The sequence below is a fragment of the Leucopleurus acutus genome (genome assembly GCF_964270905.1).
Source record: "Leucopleurus acutus genome assembly, chromosome: 11".
Taxonomy (NCBI): Eukaryota; Metazoa; Chordata; class Mammalia; order Artiodactyla; family Delphinidae; genus Leucopleurus; species Leucopleurus acutus.
In genome coordinates, this window is record NC_139152.1 from 59431334 (window position 1) to 59453065 (window position 21732).

Below are 21732 nucleotides of genomic sequence, written 5' to 3' on the forward strand. Positions count from 1 at the left end.
TACTCACCAACACTTGGTATTTCTTTATTTTTTGTTGATAGTCATTCTGACAGGTGTGAAGTGATATCTCATTGTGGTTTTGGTTTGCATTTCCCTGATGATTAGCAATGTTGAGCATGTTTTCTTGTACCTGTTGGCCATCTGTATGTCTTCTGTGGAAGAATGTCTATTCAAGTCCTCTGCCCATTTTTTAAATGGGTTTTTTTTATATTGAGTTTTATAAGTTCTTTATGTATTTTGGATATTATCCCATAATCAAGCATATCATTTGCAAATATCTTCTCCCATTCAGTAGATTGCCTATTCATTTGTTGATGATTTCCTTTTCTGTGCCAAAGCTTTTTAGTTTGATGTGGCCCTATTTGTTTAATTTTGCTTTTGTTGACCTTGCATGAGGAGACAGATCCAAAAAATATTGCCAAGACTTATGTCAAAGAGTGTATGTTTTCTTCTAAGAGTTTTATGGTTTCAGCTCTTAGATTTAAGTCTTTAATCCATTTTGAATTTATTTTTGTGTATGGTGTAAGAACATAGTCCACTTTCATTCTTTTATATATAGTTGTCTAGTTTTCCAATACTATTTATTCAAGAGACTGGTTTTCCCCCATTGTATATTCTTGCTGCCTTTGTCACAAATTAATTGACCAGATGTGCATGGATTTATTTCTTTTCCACTGATCCACGTGTCTGCTTTTGTGCCAGTACCATATGTTTTTATTACTATACCTTTGTGGTATAGTTTGAGGTTAGGCTGTGTGATATCTCTAGTGTTGTTCTTCTTTCTCAAGATTGCTTTGACAATTCAAGGTCTTTCATGGTTCCACACAGATTTTAGGATTATTTGTTCTAATTCTGTGAAAAATGCCTTTGGTATTTTGATGGGGATTGCACTGGATCTGTAGATTGCTTTAGATAGTATGCACATTTTAACAGTATTAATTCTTCTGATACATAGCACTGTATATCTTTCCATTTAATTATGTTGCATTTAACTTCTTTCATCAGTGTTCCATAGTTTTCAGAGTATCTGGTCTTTCATGTTCCCTGGTTAAATTTATTCCCAGATATTTTATTCTTTTCGATGCAGTTGTAAATGGAGTTGTTTTCTTGACTTTTCTTTCTGATAATTCAGTATTAGTGTATAGAAATGCAGCTGATTTCTGTATATTAATTTTGTTTTTGCAACTTTATTGAATTCATTTAGCCTAACAGGTTTTGTTTGTTTGTTTGTTTTTGTGGAGTCTTTAGGGTTTTCCATATAGTATAATGTCATCGGCAAACAGTGAAAGTTTTACTGCTTCCTTTCCACTTTGGATTCTTTTTATTTCTTTGTCTTGTCTATTTGCTGTGGCAAGAACTTCCAATACTATGTTGAATAAAAGTAGCGAGAATGGGCATCCTTGACTTGTTCCTGATCTTAGAGGAAATGCTTTCATTTTTCACCACTGAGTATGCTGTTAACTGTGGGCTTGTCATATATGACCTTTATTATGTTTATGTATGTTCCCTTTATACCAATTTGTTGAGGGATTTTATCATAAATGGATACATAATTTGTTCTCAAGTTCTTTATATAGTTGTATTATGGGCATGTCATAGGAGGAGGTGAGTTCAGGGTCTTTCTATGCAGCCATCTTGATCCTGCCTCCATTTAGTCTAGTGTGCTTTTTTTTATTTCAAAGAGTATGATAACCTGTGATAGGTACCTTTAACACAGTAGACAATAAATGAAATGAGAAATCTTTCCAACTCACTGATACATAGTGTTCTTTGCCTTGGGTCATGAGTCAAGTAATTATGCTTGTGGTACAAAGATGATGACATTCAAGTGAACAATTTGATGTTTTATTTTAAAACTCACATGAGAAAATGCTGATGTTTTGAGAAATTTGGCTCAGTTTCTAGGAATGAAAAAGGATAATGCCGATGTCAATTCTGACTGACCAGACCAAACGATCTGTGTGACTTACTGCTAATACCCAAGTTTTTCCTGCAGTTCTATTTCTTTTCGTAAGATCCTTCTTCCTTACAGTGATCGAGGTTGCTTTAAAATTAAAACTTTTAGGGAATTCCCTGCCAGTCCAGTGGCTGGGAACTCTGTGCTTCCACTGCAGTGTTCGATCCCTGGTCAGGGAACTAAGATCCTGCAAGCCACGGGGTGTGACCTAAAAAAAAAAAAAAAAATTGAAAGTTTTAAAATGTTTCTTTCTCTGGCTTTTTATTGGAAATATAATAGTAATTCCTAAATATAATTTTGGAGGGCTCTCTTTAGACCTCTTTGAAACACTGTGCGCCAAATCAGGATGCATTTGATGGCATCCCATAGCCACAGCTCTTTGCACCTCCCTGACTCCCTAGGGAAATGGCCTTGAATGGCACTAAGACAACACAGGTCACTTGGAGCCCTTGAGAAGGATTCTTAAAAAATATGCATAGTAGTATTTCCTAATTTACTGCCTGCTTTAACATTAAGACTTTTTTTAATCTTTCAAGGTATGGAGAAGCATTGTTTTTGAATTCCAAACTTATCAGTGGAGTTACAGAATTTCTTAATACTGAAGGTGAACTGAAAGAGGTAAATATTTTAAGATGAGTTCTAATGCCTTTCTTTTATAAACATATGAAATTACACATTTACTTCAAACATTTCTTTCCAATAGTCATACCCATTCCTTTGAAGCACATGCGCGTACGCGCGCGCGCGCGCACACACACACACCCCCCCATGCTAAAGACTTTACGCCATTCATTATTTGCAAAGGTATTTCTAACATATTAGTATTTAATATTAAATTCCCGTGAGAGGTGCTTGAATGCAATGATTCTCAAGTTGGGAGACTCCAAATACACTCCAGAAATATTTGATCCAATCAGCTACCCCTCTATTGATTCTGTGAACCCAGTTTGGGATCCTTGGAACAAAAAAACTATCCTGTCACAATGACTCAGTATTTGGATACAGAGGACCAAGGTTGCTATTGAGGTACAGAAGTTGAGATTCATTACTTTGTGGTCCGTTCTACACAAAGAATGATAATTGGATATGGTAGTAATGCTTCATGCTATTTGGTTTGTTAAATGGAATAAATTCATACATTTGGATGGAAGTGTATCTGGCAACATATATTGATATTAACAGTTCGTTTAAAATTCTGCTGGATACAATCACAAGTGAATTTCATTGATGAAACTGAACTTATTTTTTAAGGACTAGTGTCCAGTTTGCAGAGTATCTAACATTTTCTTTTTTCTCTGTTTTATGTCTCTGGAAATTTAAGCCAGCTAGTTTTGTGACCATTAATTCACATTTCTAATAGTTAGGGGCATGAAATGGGGGGTGGGATAAGTAGGTAGGAGGAAGGAGCGAAATATTTGACTGATTAAAATGAGTTGGGCTTCAAACATTTATTGCTTTTTAGTCTGCTGCTCAACTCCATTATAAAATATAGCTGAGATTTGGCATTGAGAATCACAGTTTCCTCAGTTTTCACTGACAGAATGCCCGATGCTGTGACCCAGAGCTCATCCCATTGAGCAGGATTCTCCCAGAAGCTTCCACCCTGGCACCAACCCTAATATCTCCTAATATTGTCCAATTTTGTGTGGTCATTCCCCATGCACTCACTTGGATTCTTTCACACCATGAGCTAAGCTAAGCTAAGTCTCTGATTGTAATGATTTGAAATTCAATTTTCCCTATGTGTGTTCCCAATGCTGAAGAATTTGAAAGTCCTAGCACATGTTTTACTATATTTATTTATTTATTTATTTATTTATTGTGGTATGCGGGCCTCTCACTGTTGTGGCCTCTCCCATTGCGGAGCACAGGCTCTGCACTCACAGGCTCAGCGGCCATGGCTCATGGGCCCAGCCGCTCCGCGGCACGTGGGATCTTCCCGGACCGGGGCACGAACCCATGTCCCCTGCATCGGCAGGCAGACTCTCAACCACTGCGCCACCAGGGAAGCCCTTTACTATATTTTTTATTTTTAATAAAGGAAGCTAAAAGGGAAGGAATTCTTTCATATCCATAGGAAAGGGAAAGCACAATTAAGCTAATGAGTTTATATATTTAAATGAAGTAGTTTTAATTCTTTGATTTTACATTCAATAATTGGAATGAAAGACTCGTTTAGTGACAACCTGTGCAGTCACTGAAGTGAACACAGAAGTGAAAGAAAGATCTCTCCTCTCCTCCCCTCTCCCCTTCCCTCCTTTTAGCTTCCTTCCTTCTGCCATCTTCCTCTCCCCTTGCCTCTCTCCTGTTCTCTCTCCCTCTTCTGTTCTCTAACTCTGTCTTTCATGTCTTCCTTGCTTCAGTATAATACCCAGCTCATGGAAAAACATCTGTTAAATGGACATTTAAATTGATTTTATCATATGATGGCCATTTTGCTTTACATATTTCACTTACATATTTAAGTTTTTACACTTAATTGCCATTTGAAATGTTCCAAGACACCCCTATAATGAAAGGTGCCATTTGAAAACAAACTCAACTGTGGCTTTTATTCCATTATCTGCAAAGCAGCTAACTTCACAATACAGGCTCTCTGTAGCCTGAGTGATGAATCCCTTCATGATACAGATGCTTGCACTGACTTTCCAGTTTACCAACTGCTGCCTGAGGCTTTTCCATACTTTTATTACGTAATCATTGACTGTAGGATTGTGGCCCACTATTGTTGGGTGGGAGGGGGGTTAATTTGTATGGCTGATAACCCCCTTCCATAAATATAAAGGAACTGAGGAAGTTTCAGTCTCATTTTCCCATAACAAATGAGCCTCGTAAGCAGAAAAACCAATACGCTCCCTTTGGATTAGCATATTCTTATATTCAAAAGCTTATAGATCAGAAGTGAATTGGCATCTTTATGAATTCTGAAAACTAATTTGAGATTGTAATGGTCCCCACCAACTTTAGGGGCATTCAGCAGAGACACTTACATTGTTCTATGGTCCCTTCCCCAAAACTACATTCTAGTACCTGAAACTGGCAATTTCCTTCTAATTACATAGCTCTAGCAATTTGAACAATATTTCTCCATGCATGAAACAGTACATCACCTCCTTAATTTTAAACGAACGGAAGTACAACCTCATGGAACCTCAGAGGCCCTTGCCATTTTTCCATACTAATGCCCATTCAGCAATCCTCTTCAGCACTCATTATTTTGGCCTCTTGAACCTGATATACAACACTGTTGTAAAAGAACATAGGTCCTGTGCGTTACAGACATCCCATTTACAGTTTTAATGCTGAAAATATAAACCTCATAATCGGGCAATAGCTAATTCAATTCATTTATATAGTTACTAAGAGTATATTGTGTGCTGCACTTTACAAATTATTTTGTGATGTTTAAGGTCTAGAGTACCCTAAATCAAGAGTACTAAATACTAAAATATTTTTTAATAGAGAAATTAACAAACATGTCTAGAAATTTTATGCTAAGGAGAACAGGGAACACAAGCAACTCTGACATCTTACTAAATGTTATTTTATAAAAATGTCTAAACTTGCAACATTTTCAAATAAAAGCATAAGATGGCATAAATATTTAGGAAGCACAATAATGAAAACTAATAGCAGCAGAACATCTACCAAAGAGCTGCCAAAATAAGCAGGCTGGAATGCCAAATGCCTTCCATCTACCCCATGCCTCTAAAGTGAGGCAGGGGTCTGGAAGGTGCTGTGACCCTGCCCCAGGACCAGTCAGATGGCTGCTCTGCCCACAAGTTCACCAGAAGAGTTGTGGAGGAGTGTGAGACGTAAGATCAATTTATGACAACTATGGAAAGTGGGCCACTCGTGTTCTGATGAATAAGCTACTCGTAAGATGTATGTGAGTCACCCCAAGCTCCGTGAGCTCACAACGGAAGTATTTAGTGCACTTAAATAGTGATTTAAGGAAAGAATCCCTAGAGAACCCCCAGTTACATTTTCTACTGAGAGTTCTCTTGCAGGATAATCTGACCTACTATCTTAACACATTCATAGTCAATCCCATAGTTTGCCTTTGAGGAAGACTTAAGAGTTTTACTTCATGTGTTCAGGCTGGCTTTCTACCTCGTCAAAAGGTCAAAAGGCCAAGAGCACACTCCACAGGGTCAAAGTTGCCAAAGGGTCATTTATCACTATCCGGCATATTCATTCAGTGACTGCCTAGGAAAATATGTAACAATGTGGAACATGGTTTAAAAGAAGTAGATGTGGCAGACTTCCGGGAAGATGGCGGAAGAGTAAGACTCGGAGATCACCTTCCTCCCCACAGATACACCAGAAATACATCTACGCGTGGAACAACTCCTACAGAACACCTACTGAACGCTGGCAGAAGACCTCAGACCTCCCAAAAGGCAAGGAACCCCCCATGTACCTGATTAGGGCAAAAGAAAAAACTAAGCAGAGACAAAAGGATAGGGACGGGTCCTGCACCAGCGGGAGGGAGCTGTGAAGGAGGAAAAGTGTCCACACACTAGGAAGCCCCTTCGTGGGCGGAGACTGCGGGTGGCGGAGTGAGGGAGCTTCGGAGCTGCGGAGGAGAGCACAGCAACAGGGGTGCGGAGGGCAAAGCGTAGAGAGCCGGGAGAGGACTGAGGTTGGCGGCATGAACACAGCCTGCAGGGCGTTAGTGCACTGAGGCTAGCCGGGAGGGAGTCCGGGGAAAAGTCTGGACCTGCCGAAGAGGCAAGAGACTTTTTCTTCCCTCTTTGTTTCCTGGTGCACAACGAGAGGGCATTAAGAACGCTGCTTAAGAGAGCTCCAGAGACGGGCGCGAGCCGCGGCTAAAAGTGCGGAGCCCAGAGACAGACATGAGACGCTAAGGCCGCTGCTGCCACCACCAAAAAGCCTGTGTGCGAACACAGGTCACTATCCACACCCCCTTCCAGGGAGGCTGTGCAGCCCGCCACTGCCAGGGTCCCAGGATCCAGGGACAACACCCCCAGAAGAACGCACAGCGTGCCGGCCTCTGCCGTTACAGGCCCGCCCCGCACTCCGTGACCCTCCCTATCCCCGGCCTGAGTGAGCCAGAGCCTCCGAATCAGCGGCTCCTTTAACCCCGTCCTGTCTGAGCAAAGAACAGACGCCCTCCGGCAACCTACACGCACAGGCGGGGCCAAATCCAAACCTGAGCCCCTGGGAGCTGTGAGAACAAAGAAGAGAAAGGGAAATCTCTCCCAGCAGCCTCAGAAGCAGCAGATTAAAGCTCCACAATCAACTTGATGTACCCTGCATCTGTGGAATACGTGAATAGACAACGAATCATCCCAAATTAAGGAGCAGTGTGGATGAAAGGCTCTTGGTGCTGCAGCCAGGAATTAGTGCTGTGCCTCTGAGGTGGGAGAGCCAATTTCAGGATACTGGTCCACAAGAGGCCTCCCAGCTGCACATAATATCAAACGGCGAAAATCTCCCAGAGATCTCCATCTCAACGCCAGCACCCAGCTTCACTCAACGACCAGCATGCTACAGTGCTGGACATCCTATGCCAAACAACTAGCAAGACAGGAACACAACCCCACCCATTAGCAGAGAGGCTGCCCAAAATCATAGTAAGTCTACAGACACCCCAAAACACACCACCAGACGTGGACCTGCCCACCAGAAAGACAAGATCCAGCCTCATCCACCAGAACACAGGCACTAGTCCCCTCCACCAGGAAGCCTACACAACCCACTGAACCAACCTTAGCCACTGGGGACAGACACAAAAAACAACAGGAACTACGAACCTTCAGCCTGCAAAAAGGAGACCACAAACACAGTAAGATAAGCAAAATGAAAAGACAGAAAAACACACAGCAGATGAAGGAGCAAGATAAAAACCCACCAGACCTAACAAATGAAGAGGAAATAGGCAGTCTACCTGAAAAAGAATTCAGAATAATGATAGTAAAGATGATCCAAAATCTTGGAAATAGAATAGACAAAATGCAAGAATCAGTTAACAAGGACCTAGAAGAACTAAAGATGAAACAAACAATGATGAACAACACAATAAATGAAATGAAAAATACTCTAGATGGGACCAATAGCAGAATAACTGAGGCAGAAGAACAGATAAGTGACCTGGAAGATAAAATAGTGGAAATAACTACTGCAGAGCAGAATAAAGAAAAAAGAATGAAAAGAACTGAGGACAGTCTCAGAGACCTCTGGGACAACATTAAACGCACCAACATTCGAATTATAGGGGTTCCAGAAGAAGAAGAGAAAAAGAAAGGGACTGAGAAAATATTTGAAGAGATTATAGTTGAAAACTTCCCTAATATGGGAAAGGAAATAGTTAATCAAGTCCAAGAAGCACAGAGAGTCCCATACAGGATAAATCCAAGGAGAAATACGCCAAGACACATATTAAACTGTCAAAAATTAAATACAAAGAAAACATATTAAAAGCAGCAAGCGAAAAACAACAAATAACACACAAGGAGATCCCCATAAGGTTAACAGCTGATCTTTCAGCAGAAACTCTGCAAACCAGAAGGGAGTGGCAGGACATATTGAAAGTGTTGAAGGAGAAAAACCTGCAACCAAGATTACTATTCCCAGCAAGGATCTCATTCAGATTTGATGGAGAAATTAAAACCTTTACAGACAAGCAAAAGCTGAGAGAGTTCAGCACCACCAAACCAGCTCTACAACAACTGCTAAAGGAACTTCTCTAGGCAAGAAACACAAGAGAAGGAAAAGACCTACAATAACGAACCCAAAACAATTAAGAAAATGGTAATGGGAACACACATATCGATAATTACCTTAAATGTAAATGGACTAAATGCTCCCACCAAAAGACACAGATTGGCTGAATGGATACAAAAACAAGACGCATATATTTGCTGTCTACAAGAGACCCACTTCAGACCTAGAGACACATACAGACTGAAAGTAAGGGGATGGAAAAAGGTATTTCATGCAAATGGAAACCAAAAGAAAGCTGGAGTAGCAATTCTCACATCAGACAAAATAGACTTTAAAACAAAGACTATTAGAAGAGACAAAGAAGGACACTACATAATGATCAAGGGATCGATCCAAGAAGATAAAACAATTGTAAATATTTATGTACCCAACATAGGAGCACCTCAATACATAAGGCAAATACTGACAGCCATAAAAGGGGAAATCAACAGTAACACATTCATAGTAGGAGACTTTAACACCCCACTTTCACCAATGGACAGATCATCCAAAATGAAAATAAATAAGGAAACACAAGCTTTAAATGACACATTAAACAAGATGGACTTAATTGATATTTATAGGACATTCCATCCAAAAACAACAGAATACACATTTTTCTCAAGTGCTTATGGAACATTCTCCAGGATAGATCATATCTTGGGTCACAAATCAAGCCTTGGTAAATTTAAGAAAATTGAAATTGTATCAAGTATCTTTTCCGACCACAACGCTATGAGACTAGATATCAATTACAGGAAAAGATCTGTAAAAAATACAAACACATGGAGGCTAAACAATACACTACTTAATAACGAAGTGATCACTGAAGAAATCAAAGAGGAAATCAAAAAATACCTAGAAACAAATGACAATGGAGACATGACGACTCAAAATCTATGGGATGCAGCAAAAGCAGTTCTAAGAGGGAAGTTTATAGCAATACAATCCTACCTTAAGAAACAGGAAACATCTAGAATAAACAACCTAACCTTGCACCTAAAGCAATTAGAGAAAGAAGAACAAAAAAACCCCAAAGTTAGCAGAAGAAAAGAAATCATAAAAATCAGATCAGAAATAAATGAAGGAAACAATAGCAAAGATCAATAAAACTAAAAGCTGGTTCTTTGAAAGGATAAACAAAATTGATAAACCATTAGCCAGACTCATCAAGAAAAAAAGGGAGAAGACTCAAATCAATAGAATTAGAAATGAAAAAGGAGAAGTAACAACTGACACTGCAGAAATACAAAAGATCATGAGAGATTACTACAAGCAACTCTATGCCAATAAAATGGACAACCTGGAAGAAATGGACACATTCTTAGAAAGGCACAACCTGCCAAGACTGAATCAGGAAGAAATAGAAAATATGAACAGACCAATCACAAGCACTGAAATTGAAACTGTGATTAAAAATCTTCCAACAAGCAAAAGCCCAGGACCAGATGGCTTTACAGGCGAATTCTATCAAACATTTAGAGAAGAGCTATCACCTATCCTTCTCAAACTCTTCCAAATATAGCAGAGGGAGGAACACTCCCCAACTCATTCTACAAGGCCATCACCCTGATACCACAACCAGACAAGGATGTCACAAAGAAAGAAAACTACAGGCCAATATCAATGATGAAAATAGATGCAAAAATCCTCAACAAAATACTAGCAAACAGAATCCAACAGCACATTTAACGGATCATACACCATGATCAAGTGGGGTTTATTCCAGAAATGCAAGGATTCTTCAATATACGCAAATCAATCAACGTGATACACCATATTAACAAATTGAAGGAGAAAAACCATATGATCTTCTCAATAGATGCAGAGAAAGCTTTTGACAAAATTCAACACCCATTTATGATAAAAACCCTGCAGAAAGTAGGCATAGAGGGAACTTTCCTCAACATAATAAAGGCCATATATGACAAACCCACAGCCAACATCGTCCTCAATGGTGAAAAACTGAAAGCATTTCCACTAAGATCAGGAACAAGACAAGGTTGCTCACTCTCACCACTCTTATTCAACATAGTTTTGGAAGTTTTAGCCACAGCAATCAGAGAAGAAAAGGAAATAAAAGGAATGCAAATCGGAAAAGAAGAAGTAAAGCTGTCACTGTTTGCAGATGACATGATACTATACATAGAGAATCCTAAAAATGCTACCAGAAAACTACTAGAGCTAATCAATGAATTTGGTAAAGTAGCAGGATACAAAATTAATGCAAAGAAATCTCTGGCATTCCTATACACTAAGGATGAAAAATCTGAAAGTGAAATCAAGAAAACACTCCCATTTACCATTGCAACAAAAAGAATAAAATACCTAGGAATAAACCTACCTAAGGAGACAAAAGACTTGTATGCAGAAAATTATAAGACACTGATGAGAGAAATTAAAGATGATACAAATAGATGGAGAGATATACCATGTTCTTGGATTGGAAGAATCAAACATTGTGAAAATGACTCTACTACCCAAAGCAATCTACAGATTCAATGCAATCCCTATCAAACTACCACTGGCATTTTTCACAGAACTAGAACAAAAAATTTCACAATTTGTATGGAAACACAAAAGACCCCAAATAGCCAAAGCAATCTTGAGAACGAAAAACGGAGCTGGAGGAATCAGGCTTCCTGACTTCAGACTATACTACAAGGCTACAGTAATCAACACAGTATGGTACTGGCACAAAAACAGAAAGATAGATTAATGGAACAGGATAGAAAGCCCAGAGATAAACCCACGCACATATGGTCACCTTATCTTTGACAAAGGAGGCAGGAATGTACAGTGGAGAAAGGACAGCCTCTTCAATAAGTGGTGCTGGGAAAACTGGACAGCTACCTGTAAAAGTATGAGATTAGATCACTCCCTAACACCATACACAAAAATAAGCTCAGAATGGATCAAAGACCTAAATGTAAGGCCAGAAACTATCAAACTCTTAGAGGAAAACATAGGCAGGACACTCTATGACATAAATCACAGCAAGGTCCTTTTTGACCCACCTCCTAGAGAAATGGAAATAAAAACAAAAGTAAAAAAATGGGACCTAATGAAACTTAAAAGCTTTTGCGCAGCAAAGGAAACTATAAAGAAGACCAAAAGAAACCCTCAGAATGGGAGAAAATATTTGCAAATGAAGCAACTGACAAAGGATTAATCTCCAAAATTTATAAGCAGCTCATGCAGCTTAATAACAAAAAAACAAACAACCCAATCCAAAAATGGGCAGAAGACCTAAATAGACATTTCTCCAAAGAAGATATACAGAGTGCCAACAAACACATGAAAGAATGCTCAACATCACTAATCATTAGAGAAATGCAAATCAAAACTACAATGAGATATCATCTCACACCAGTCAGAATGGCCATCATCAAAAAATCTACAAACAATAAATGCTGGAGAGGGTGTGGAGAAAAGGGAACCCTCTTACACTGTTGGTGGGAATGTAAATTGATACAGCCACTGTGGAGAACAGTATGGAGGTTCCTTAAAAAACTACAAATAGAACTACCATATGACCCAGCAATCCCACTACTGGGCATATACCCTGAGAAAACCATAATTCAAAAAGAGTCATGTACCAAAATGTTCATTGCGGCTCTATTTACAATACCCCAGAGATGGAAACAACCTAAGTGTCCATCATCGTAAGAATGGATAAAGAAGATGTGGCACATATATACAATGGAATATTACTCAGCCATAAAAAGAAACAAAATTGAGCTATTTGTAATGAGGTGGATAGACCTAGAGTCTGTCATACAGAGTGAAGTAAGTCAGAAAGAGAGACAAATACTGTATGCTAACACATATATATGGAATTTAAGAAAAAAAATGTCATGAAAAACCTAGGGGTGAAACAGGAATAAAGACACAGACTTACTAGAGAATGGACTTGAGGCTATGGGGAGGGGGAAGGGTAAACGGTGACAAAGCGAGAGAGAGGCATGGACATATATACACTACCAAAAGTAAGGTAGATAGCTAGTGGGAAGCAGCCGCATAGCACAGGGAGATCAGCTTGGTGCTTTGTGACCACCTGGAGGGGTGGGATAGGGAGGGTGGGAGGGAGGGAGATGCAAGCGAGAAGAGATATGGGAACATATGTATATATATAACTGACTCATTTTGTTGTGAAGCTGAAACTAACATACAATTGTAAAGCAATTGTACTCCAATAAAGATGTTAAAAATAAAATAAAATAATAAAAAAATAAAAGAAGTAGATGTAATTTGTTTTCCTGATTGACCTATATTATGTAAATAACGCCGCTGTAATACACAGATGTAATTACAAATGTACACTGTAATGTACATATTTTTGTAATAAATTAAAATGCAAAATTCAAAATATAGATCAAAATGTACTATTTGTTGCTTTAGGAATATAGATTGAATGAATCTGAACATAAATATATTAATACAAATGAATCACTGGATGAGTCAGTTAAGTTTAAAAATATGATTCAAATGCTTTCATTAGACTTCCTGTTTGTCTATGTGTACATGTCACAGGTATATGTGTGTGGCACAGTGCCTAGAATATTGAAGGTTTCAATAAATTCTAGTCTTTCCCTTCATCCTCTTTCTTTTGTATGTGTAAATCTGGTCAGGTGTCAGATCAGTTTTAAGGATAGCACTGATAAATCTTTGTTCCATAATAAGTTGAATATTTTGTATGTTATTAAAGCATAGTGAATTTGAAGTCTTATAAAGAACATAGCTCTGGGATATGGTTATCCACTGCTAATGCTGCAGGCACCAGGTTTTGTAGGAAAGTAGAGGATAAACTTTGAAAAAAAACATCAGTATCATGTAATCAAAGTAATACTGTCATAAACAAACCAAGCTACCCATGAACCAATTTCTAGATGAATTCAGAAAGGTATAATTAACTCCATTTTAATGACTCCTCTGCCCCCGTATCTCCCTATCCCTGAGTCAAGCCTGATGACATTTCTCTCCTGGCATATTCTCCATGTGGTGCCCACCATGTGATGAATCACACCCCACACTAATTACACAGTATAACACTTCTGTGTTGCAAGTTGATTTTTCACATTTGTCTATTAGCATTGCAATTGTTGGTTGGTTGACAGTTTCTTAAAACATATCAAACAGAGAGGAAATCTGCTAGTATTTAATCTTGAAATAAAATCCTTGAGCATTCCCAGTGTATGTGGACTCTCTAGAGAAAATCTTCTATCCATAAAATCATGACAAAACATTTAAAAATTTTAACTTTTTAATTAAAGCTCAAATTCTCTAGCTAAATGAATCGACATTCCTCCTTCATTCTTTCTAAATCTAGTTGCTCAGGTGATTGCAGTGTCATTTATCATCCAGTTTTCATAGCATCATTACTTTTTTTTCCACCGCCCAATAATTTTGATATTTCTTTGCTATCAAAGATAGTGTCAGGCACTCATACTATTTATTTAGAGAATATGAATAATTTTCTCTCTAAGCACAAAAAGTTAACTTTAATCCTTATATTCATTTTAAGGCTATTTATTACATTAGATAGCTTTGTAATTAGAACTAGTCTTTACCACAATCCTATCAACCTATTATGAAAAGACAAATTAAATATGTCTATTTTAATATTTATTTATGAAACAAGAAGCTAAATTTGAAGCTACTTAAACTGTAATGTCCATTCTTTTTTTCCTTTCAGTTCCAAAAGAAATTACATTACACCTAGAGGACACAATCTGTTTTATTCCATTTCATTACTAAGCTCACTCCACATATTAAATATACCTTCTGTAGTGACTGTGACACTTTCCTTCAAATAGATTCTTGTTTATATGTGTTGGACATGAGTTGTTTTGAAGACATGTGTATTTACCATTTTTAAATTATGTTTTTTATTGAAACGTAGTAGAAATACAATATTAAGTTAGTTTCATGTATGCTATATAATGGTTTGACATTTGCATACATTATGAAATGATCACTATGATAAGTCTAGTAACCGTCTGCCCCCATAGGAACTTATTAGAGTATTATTGACCATATTCCTTATGCTGTCTATTTACTATTTTAATATTTCTATTTCCAGCTAAGGAACTTCATGAAGAGCTATGATGGAGTAGCTGCTGCCTCTTTCTCAAGAGCCGTGGAAACTGTCGAAGCCAATGTACGCTGGAAAATGCTTTATCAAGATGAGCTTTTCCAATGGTTAGGAAAAGCTCTGAGACACTAATGTGTGTCTCTTAAAAACAATTTGACTCAGAATTTTGTGAGAAGACCTGCTTTGTGTGGAATGAGGAAAATGGCCAGATTTTCAGTGTTAACGTGTGGGAGGAAATATTTTTTTTAATTTTTGGTTTTGGGGGATTTTTTTTTGTTTCATTCATTCTGTTTTGTTTCTCTACTGGGTGTTCTTCTCTAAAGAAACTCTTGCAAGTGCAACTAGCCATGACTGCTTCAGCTATACATTCCTCACTGTACAGGACCAAATATGATAGTGGTGCATGTTGACGTTGCAGTCAGTATGGAAAAAACATATTCAGAATATTTTGTGCATGGTTGTATGGCCCTGCCTGTGTTCTAGCATGCTTATTTAAAATGTCCAATGTTGTATGTGAATATATGTTACATCGGGATTAACATTATGCAAAAGCACAAAGATTATCTGTGACAGTCAGTGATGCAATGAAAGAAAAACTAAAACAGGGAATTATATTCTTAGTCCTGGGCAATGTGAGAAGTGAAATAGCCCTTTAAGTGACTGGTGTCACTTATTTCAGCACTTGGATTGTCTTTCAATGATTATTGTACTGCTAACTCATTTTCTTTGAGTTAAAGCTGTGTATACGTTAAAAAACGCATATAGGTAGTGTATGCATATGTATATGTACATAGGGAGGCCCCATATGTATATAGTATGTTGTACACTGCATTTGTGCAGACTCTCTTCAGCTCAAAGAAAACTTATCTCTTTTTATAAACTTACACAAACTTTGGAAAGGCTTCAAAGAATTTATCTCAACACTATCCTTCCTGACAATTTCCTAAATTTCTCAACTGTTATAGATTTTTTCATCTACTTCCTGAATGGTCTATTCTATACATAAAAATGAATTTAAACAAAATTTATGTACAAACGCTCTGCTAATTTTCCTAAGTGGCAACCTCACATCATAAATATAGATTCTGTCATCATTTTGGTCCAGCTTCCTATTGGATAAAACAGTTATGTATACTTAATGATTATCAGTGCTGAGAAAGTGTTTCTTTTCCACCTTCTTTGTTTCTCCATCTCATGTTGGGTGGTGCAGAGAGTTAAAAACTCTTCCTGTGTGTTGATCTTTGTGTCTGTGTGAATCTAATCTTCCATTAAGCGACCATACCTCAAATGGATTCTTATGACTTTTGATGCTAGGTGTGCCATTTGTCAAGATGAAAAGTTTCTTTTCTTGAGCAAAGCTTTTCCTTTAGTATTGACAGCTCTGTTCTACCTGGGAATTTTGATTAGTCTTTCCCTGGCTGTATTATGGAACACAAGTGTTTTAAATGGTATTCTCACACAGTAGGCCAGCTCTCCAAACGTTGCTTAGATGCTCAAAAATGAACATATTTTAAGTTTACCATTATGAAATGCAGATATAACTAACTGTACATAAGCCAAATGTTTGTGGACCACTTTATGTTTTCCTGAGGTTTTCCGCTCCTCTACATCTTCTTGCAAATCATTGAAGGAAATGTTCTAACTCTAATAGTCACTGAACATTGGGGGAAAAAAGTAGGTATTTTAGAAACTGGAGCCATAGATTTATTATAGGTTTGTAGTAAAGAGGAACAATTTACTAATCCATAGAACAAGTGTCACCTAAGGTTGAATTTTATCTTTTTAGCAATTAATACCTATTACTCATACCTAAATTTTTCAGCCCTTCAATTAATATATTAATTTTAGATACTCTATGTGTTGTTAACACAGAGTAATGCTTAGTATAAAATCTAAAGGTCATGCCACCTATCTGAAGTGATGAAATTTAATATAATTTCAAACATGTGTGAAACCCTTAAGGGGTAAGTTCTGAAACATAACAATAATAAAGATCACACTGTCATGCAGGTTCAAAACATGTACTGTATCACCATTGGATTCATGTAATAGAAAAGATAAAAAATTAGAGGTGGATGTCTTGTTTTATGTCATGAATTACTGAAAACTCTTAATAGTTGTGACATTCTTTTGAATGAAATCACCATTTCCAGCTATGAGTTAGAAGGGATTTTATAGTTCTTTTTTCCTCTGCACTGTTAATAATCTTAATCTTCTTTCAGTATTTTAGTGGCCTTGAACAACTGGTTTAGCTATGATGTCAAATCCTAAGTGTATAATTATGTGCAATGTTCAATACCTCATATAATACTTGTTCAACAGTATAGTGGTATCAATAGCATTGAGATGGAAGTTTTGTTCTACATATTTTTCAATAATTTATCCTTTCCAATGTTGAAGATTATATCAGGCATTAACATTTTTTAGTTGTTTAAATAAGTAATATTTTCAAAATAATAAAATGACCAATGACATCTCTTGGAATATTCTGTAAAATGTAGTTAAGTTATAAAATTCTATTTTCTACATAGAGTTTTTATCTTTTTTCTCTTCTTTGTCTGTTTTACAAATCATATACATGCATGAAATAACAAATAGTTGAAAGTGTCCAAAATCTAGGCTTAAAAAATTACTGTGCCATTATATGTACAACAGCAAAACTTGGTTTCAATTAGGAAGGACTAAATATTTACTGAATATTTAGTAAATATTCTGAAGCACTAAATATCTCTAGGTAACCTGTAAATAAAAAGTTTTCCCCATTTTTACACATTTTCCCTTAAAATATTCCTATAATCTTTAAAGTGTTTTTACATATGCAAGCACAACCTCTAAGTTTAATATCTACAATGCTAGGTTTATTCTTCAGTTTCAATAACATGGATTTTACCTGGGAGTTAAACTCACTTTCGTTTACATTATTTCTAGGATAATTATATCATAGGACTGAGATTTTTTTGATACTGCAACTTACAAATATTATAACAGTAAAATCTTACAAGGTTCCTAAGATTAAACCATATATTTATAAACCGCATTTAATTTTCAAAGAACTTTTACATATGCTGTTTCGTTTGATTCCTGTCAAAAACATAATAAATTATATTAGCCCTAATAGTCTGATGAGAAAACTGAGACTCAGAGTAGCAACATGAACTTTTTAAAATTACATGATTGGGCTTACCTGGTGGCACAGTGGTTGAGAGTCCGCCTGCTGATGCTAGGAGACACGGGTTCGTGCCCCAGAAATTACATGATTGGGCTTACCTGGTGGCACAGTGGTTGAGAGTCCGCCTGCTGATGCTAGGAGACACGGGTTCGTGCCCCGGTCTGGGAAGATCCCACATGCTGCAGAGCGGCTGGGCCCGTGAGCCATGGCCGCTGAGCCTGTGCGTCTAGAACCTGTGCTCCGCAACAGGAACCGAGGTCACAACAGTGAGAGGCACGCGTACAGCTAAAAAAAAAAAAAAAACATGATTGTTGTTTTGGGAACAATTACAATAACTTGAGATCTTCAAGAAAACCTTCCTACAACTAAACTAGAAAGACATGTTTGAAATACCTCTATCAGTTGCATTAATTGGAGATTTTCCAAATACCAGAAGCAATATCAAAATACTGATTAAATATATCTACAATAGTTACAATTATTTTTAAAAGTCTGTGTTTCTAGTTTGCATAATGTCAACAACCGGAAGAAATGTTAATTAGCATTCACTTTGGTCAGCGTAAATACCCAAATATTGGGACAAAAAATACAGCCCATTGATAATAGTTTTCTTTTTTTAAATATTTTGGTGAACATTATTTAAATATGACCTTAAAATACTGACAATTTGTTTTATTTTCCACACAGATTTCTCTGATACACTTTGTAGTAACAGATGGTCAGACCACAGATAAAATGATGTCCATTTAAATCAGTGAAGATAATATTCAGTAAAATGTTGTTTATAAATCTGTGCAGACTAAGTTATGCAAAAACCATTTTCGTGCAACTGTAGTACTATATCAGATTCAGTAAAGGGATTCCTAAAGAAGTTTACAATAATATATTTAATTCAAATCTATTGGCTATTAAATTTTAAGGAATATTTTCTAAGAAGTCAGAAACCTAAAATAGTTTATTCTCCTCAATATACCCATGAAGTAATCACATATACTTTATGAAAGAGAAAGCTCATATAATGGTAAATTAGGATTCCTACACCTGTTTTTTTTTCCTTTATCAGAGACCATAGCTGAATTATTATCATTTGGCACTGCTAATTATGTACTGACAGAATTTAATTAAACATATTTATTGAGCACCTTTTATTTCACAAAGCACTTTTTGAGAGGAAAGGAAGGGATGAACAAGGCTTAAAGGAATTTACATCACAATAAATGAAACAAACATAGAGAAATAATGAACCAATAAGGGCAACATGAAAGATAATTACATACTACAAAAAAGGAACTAAATAATTTTTAGGTATAGATAATATTAGGCATTATTTTTGTATACTCATTCTCAAAACATTTGTCGCACTTCAGGATAATTCTCACTGTTTGTTTCACAGCACTTAATTGTGTAACATTTAGAAAGTATAATAAAACCACATAGTTTAAACCTTTATAGTTGGAATATAAATTAGAATTTATCTTTAAGAAAAGTTGAGCATTTTAATAATATCGGTAAGTTGTGGAAAAATGTTTAACCTCCTTATGTAAAAGTAGCTGAAGTTTTCTAAAATGGTTTTAGCATACTGTTTGTATATTCACAATGTGTTAATTTTAAGTTAATCATATGTTTTTAAAAACAGGTTCAACAATTCTTATACAGTAGTAGGCAATAATGTATTTGTTCAAAATAGTATATGTGAACTTTTGAGTATGAAAATGTTATTGCAAAATATCCTGGAATTCCAAAATTTAATTACATAACAGTAACTTTCAGTTCGATTGCTTTGACTTAATAAGGTCTTTTTTAAATTAAAATATTGGGTTGGCCAAAAAGTTCGTTCGGGTTTTTCCATAAGCTTGAAAAACCTGAACGAACTTTTTGGCTAACCCAGTATTTTTTTTTTTTTTTTTTTTTTTTTAGTATTTTGTTTAATATGCATTGTTTATGTTCAGGAAAAAAAAAGTGTACTTTAGTAGCTTTTATTTCGATTTTATTCTATGAAATTTTCAAAGTCTAGAAAAAATTGTCTTAAATATTAAAAATAAACAGTTGGTGAAAATATATGTTCTAATTTTATGTATACTGTATATGAATTTTATTTTTAAAAGAGATTTTTCACAAATAGCCCTACTGGTAGGCGGTATAATTTTACCCAGATTTTGAAAACATAACACTTTACAGGATTTTATGTTGAATATTTAGTACTTTAAGGATAGTACATTAAAGATGTTTATCTTTTGCACATTCCCAGTTCATGTACCAATCCACTAAGAAAAAAGAAAGACCCATTCTTCATTTTAATCAGAATTAATTTTTTGTGCTGTGTTAGTTAAATGAGTTATAATATCGGGAAAGTACAAAAACTTGAGTGCCTCCTAAATGCTGGGCATTGTGTAGGTATCATCTCATTTAATAACCCTGTGAAATACCATCAGTTCCAAATCACCAGTGAGGAGACAGAAGCTAAGAGTTGTAATGAGCTTGTGTAACTGGTGGTAGGTTTTGGCGAGAATTCAAAAACCTGCAAACACAAGCCTTATACGGCTTAAATTAGTCCTTAATCTGCCTCCTACATGCCTGAAAACATAAGGATTATCCATACAGACCAGTCTCTATAGAATATTTGAATAGATACTTAGCTTACTTTTTCATTGTCATTGGCTAATTTGAGAAAAATGTTAATTAGTAAATTTTGATTTACTACTCATTTCTTAACAAGGTTACTTCATATGGCCTATAAAAATTTTCATCAAAGTGTTTTACATTAATGTGTTGTATAGTGGGTTTTAAGCTGTTACAAGTAATTAAGAGATAGTCCAGCCAACGAGCCATGAAAAATAAGGGAAAAGAGAAGATGGATTGCAAAGCTCTTCACCAGTGGACCAAAAGATAAAAAATCTCTACCCTGCATATGGAGGAGACCTATTAGTTTAGCCAGAACTTTCCTTTTGCTTAGCGATGAGGTCAGAGAAATATTTCTCTCTTTCTGCTTAGAACCATATGGATGGACCGCAGCTCCTTAATTTACTTGAAGTTACATTTTCCATTGGCCGCCTCTGTGTAGTTACAGTTAACTACTTTGACCTACCTCTGCACAGGTCAACTTGGTTCTAATCGCATACATTTTTATTATGTCATGTAAGTAATTGAAAGAGTGAAATGTTTTATAGCAAATATTACAGTAGAGTTAAGAACATCTGCCTTGAATGTGCAGTGTATTTACTTTCTTTTTTCTTAATACATCTTATTTGGAGTATAATTGCTTCACAATGCTGTGTTAGTTTCTGTCGTACAACAATGTGAATCAACCGTATGCATACATATATGACCATATCTCCTCCCTCTTGAGCTTCCTTCCCACCCTCCCTATCCCACCCTCTAGGTCACTGCAAAACACCAAGCTGATCTCCCTGTGCTATGTGGCTGCTTCCCATTAGCTATCTATTTTACATTTGGTAGTGTATGTCGATGCTACTCTCACTTTGCCCCAGCTTCCCCCTCCCCCCATGTCCCCAAGTCCATTCTCTATGTCTACGTCTTTATTCCTGCCCTGCCAGTAGGTATATTGTACCATATTTTTTTTTAGATTCCATGTATATGCGTTAGCATACAGTATTTGTTTTTCTTTCTGACTTACTTCACTCTGTATGATAGACTCTAGGTCCATCCACCTCACTACAAATAACTCAATTTCGTTTCTTTTTATGGCTGAGTAATATTCCATTGTATAGTTATGCCACATCTTCTTTAGCCATTCATCTGTTGATGGGCATTAGGTTGCTTCCA

General features: G+C 36.5%; 1 protein-coding gene across 1 annotated transcript in view; it reads left to right on the forward strand.

The window, feature by feature from the left end:
- TRHDE (thyrotropin releasing hormone degrading enzyme) overlaps positions 1-15242 on the forward strand; it is a gene marked incomplete at its 5' end in the record, with an annotated part of 412544 nt that extends 397302 nt beyond the window's left edge. Inside the window, 2 exons of the mRNA XM_082849811.1 lie at positions 2494-2575; positions 14769-15242. Of these exons, the coding sequence (XP_082705937.1) occupies positions 2494-2575; positions 14769-14912 (226 nt within the window). The 3' untranslated portion in view covers positions 14913-15242. The remainder of the gene's footprint in view (positions 1-2493; positions 2576-14768) is intronic.
- Between the last annotated feature and the right edge of the window lie 6490 nt (positions 15243-21732).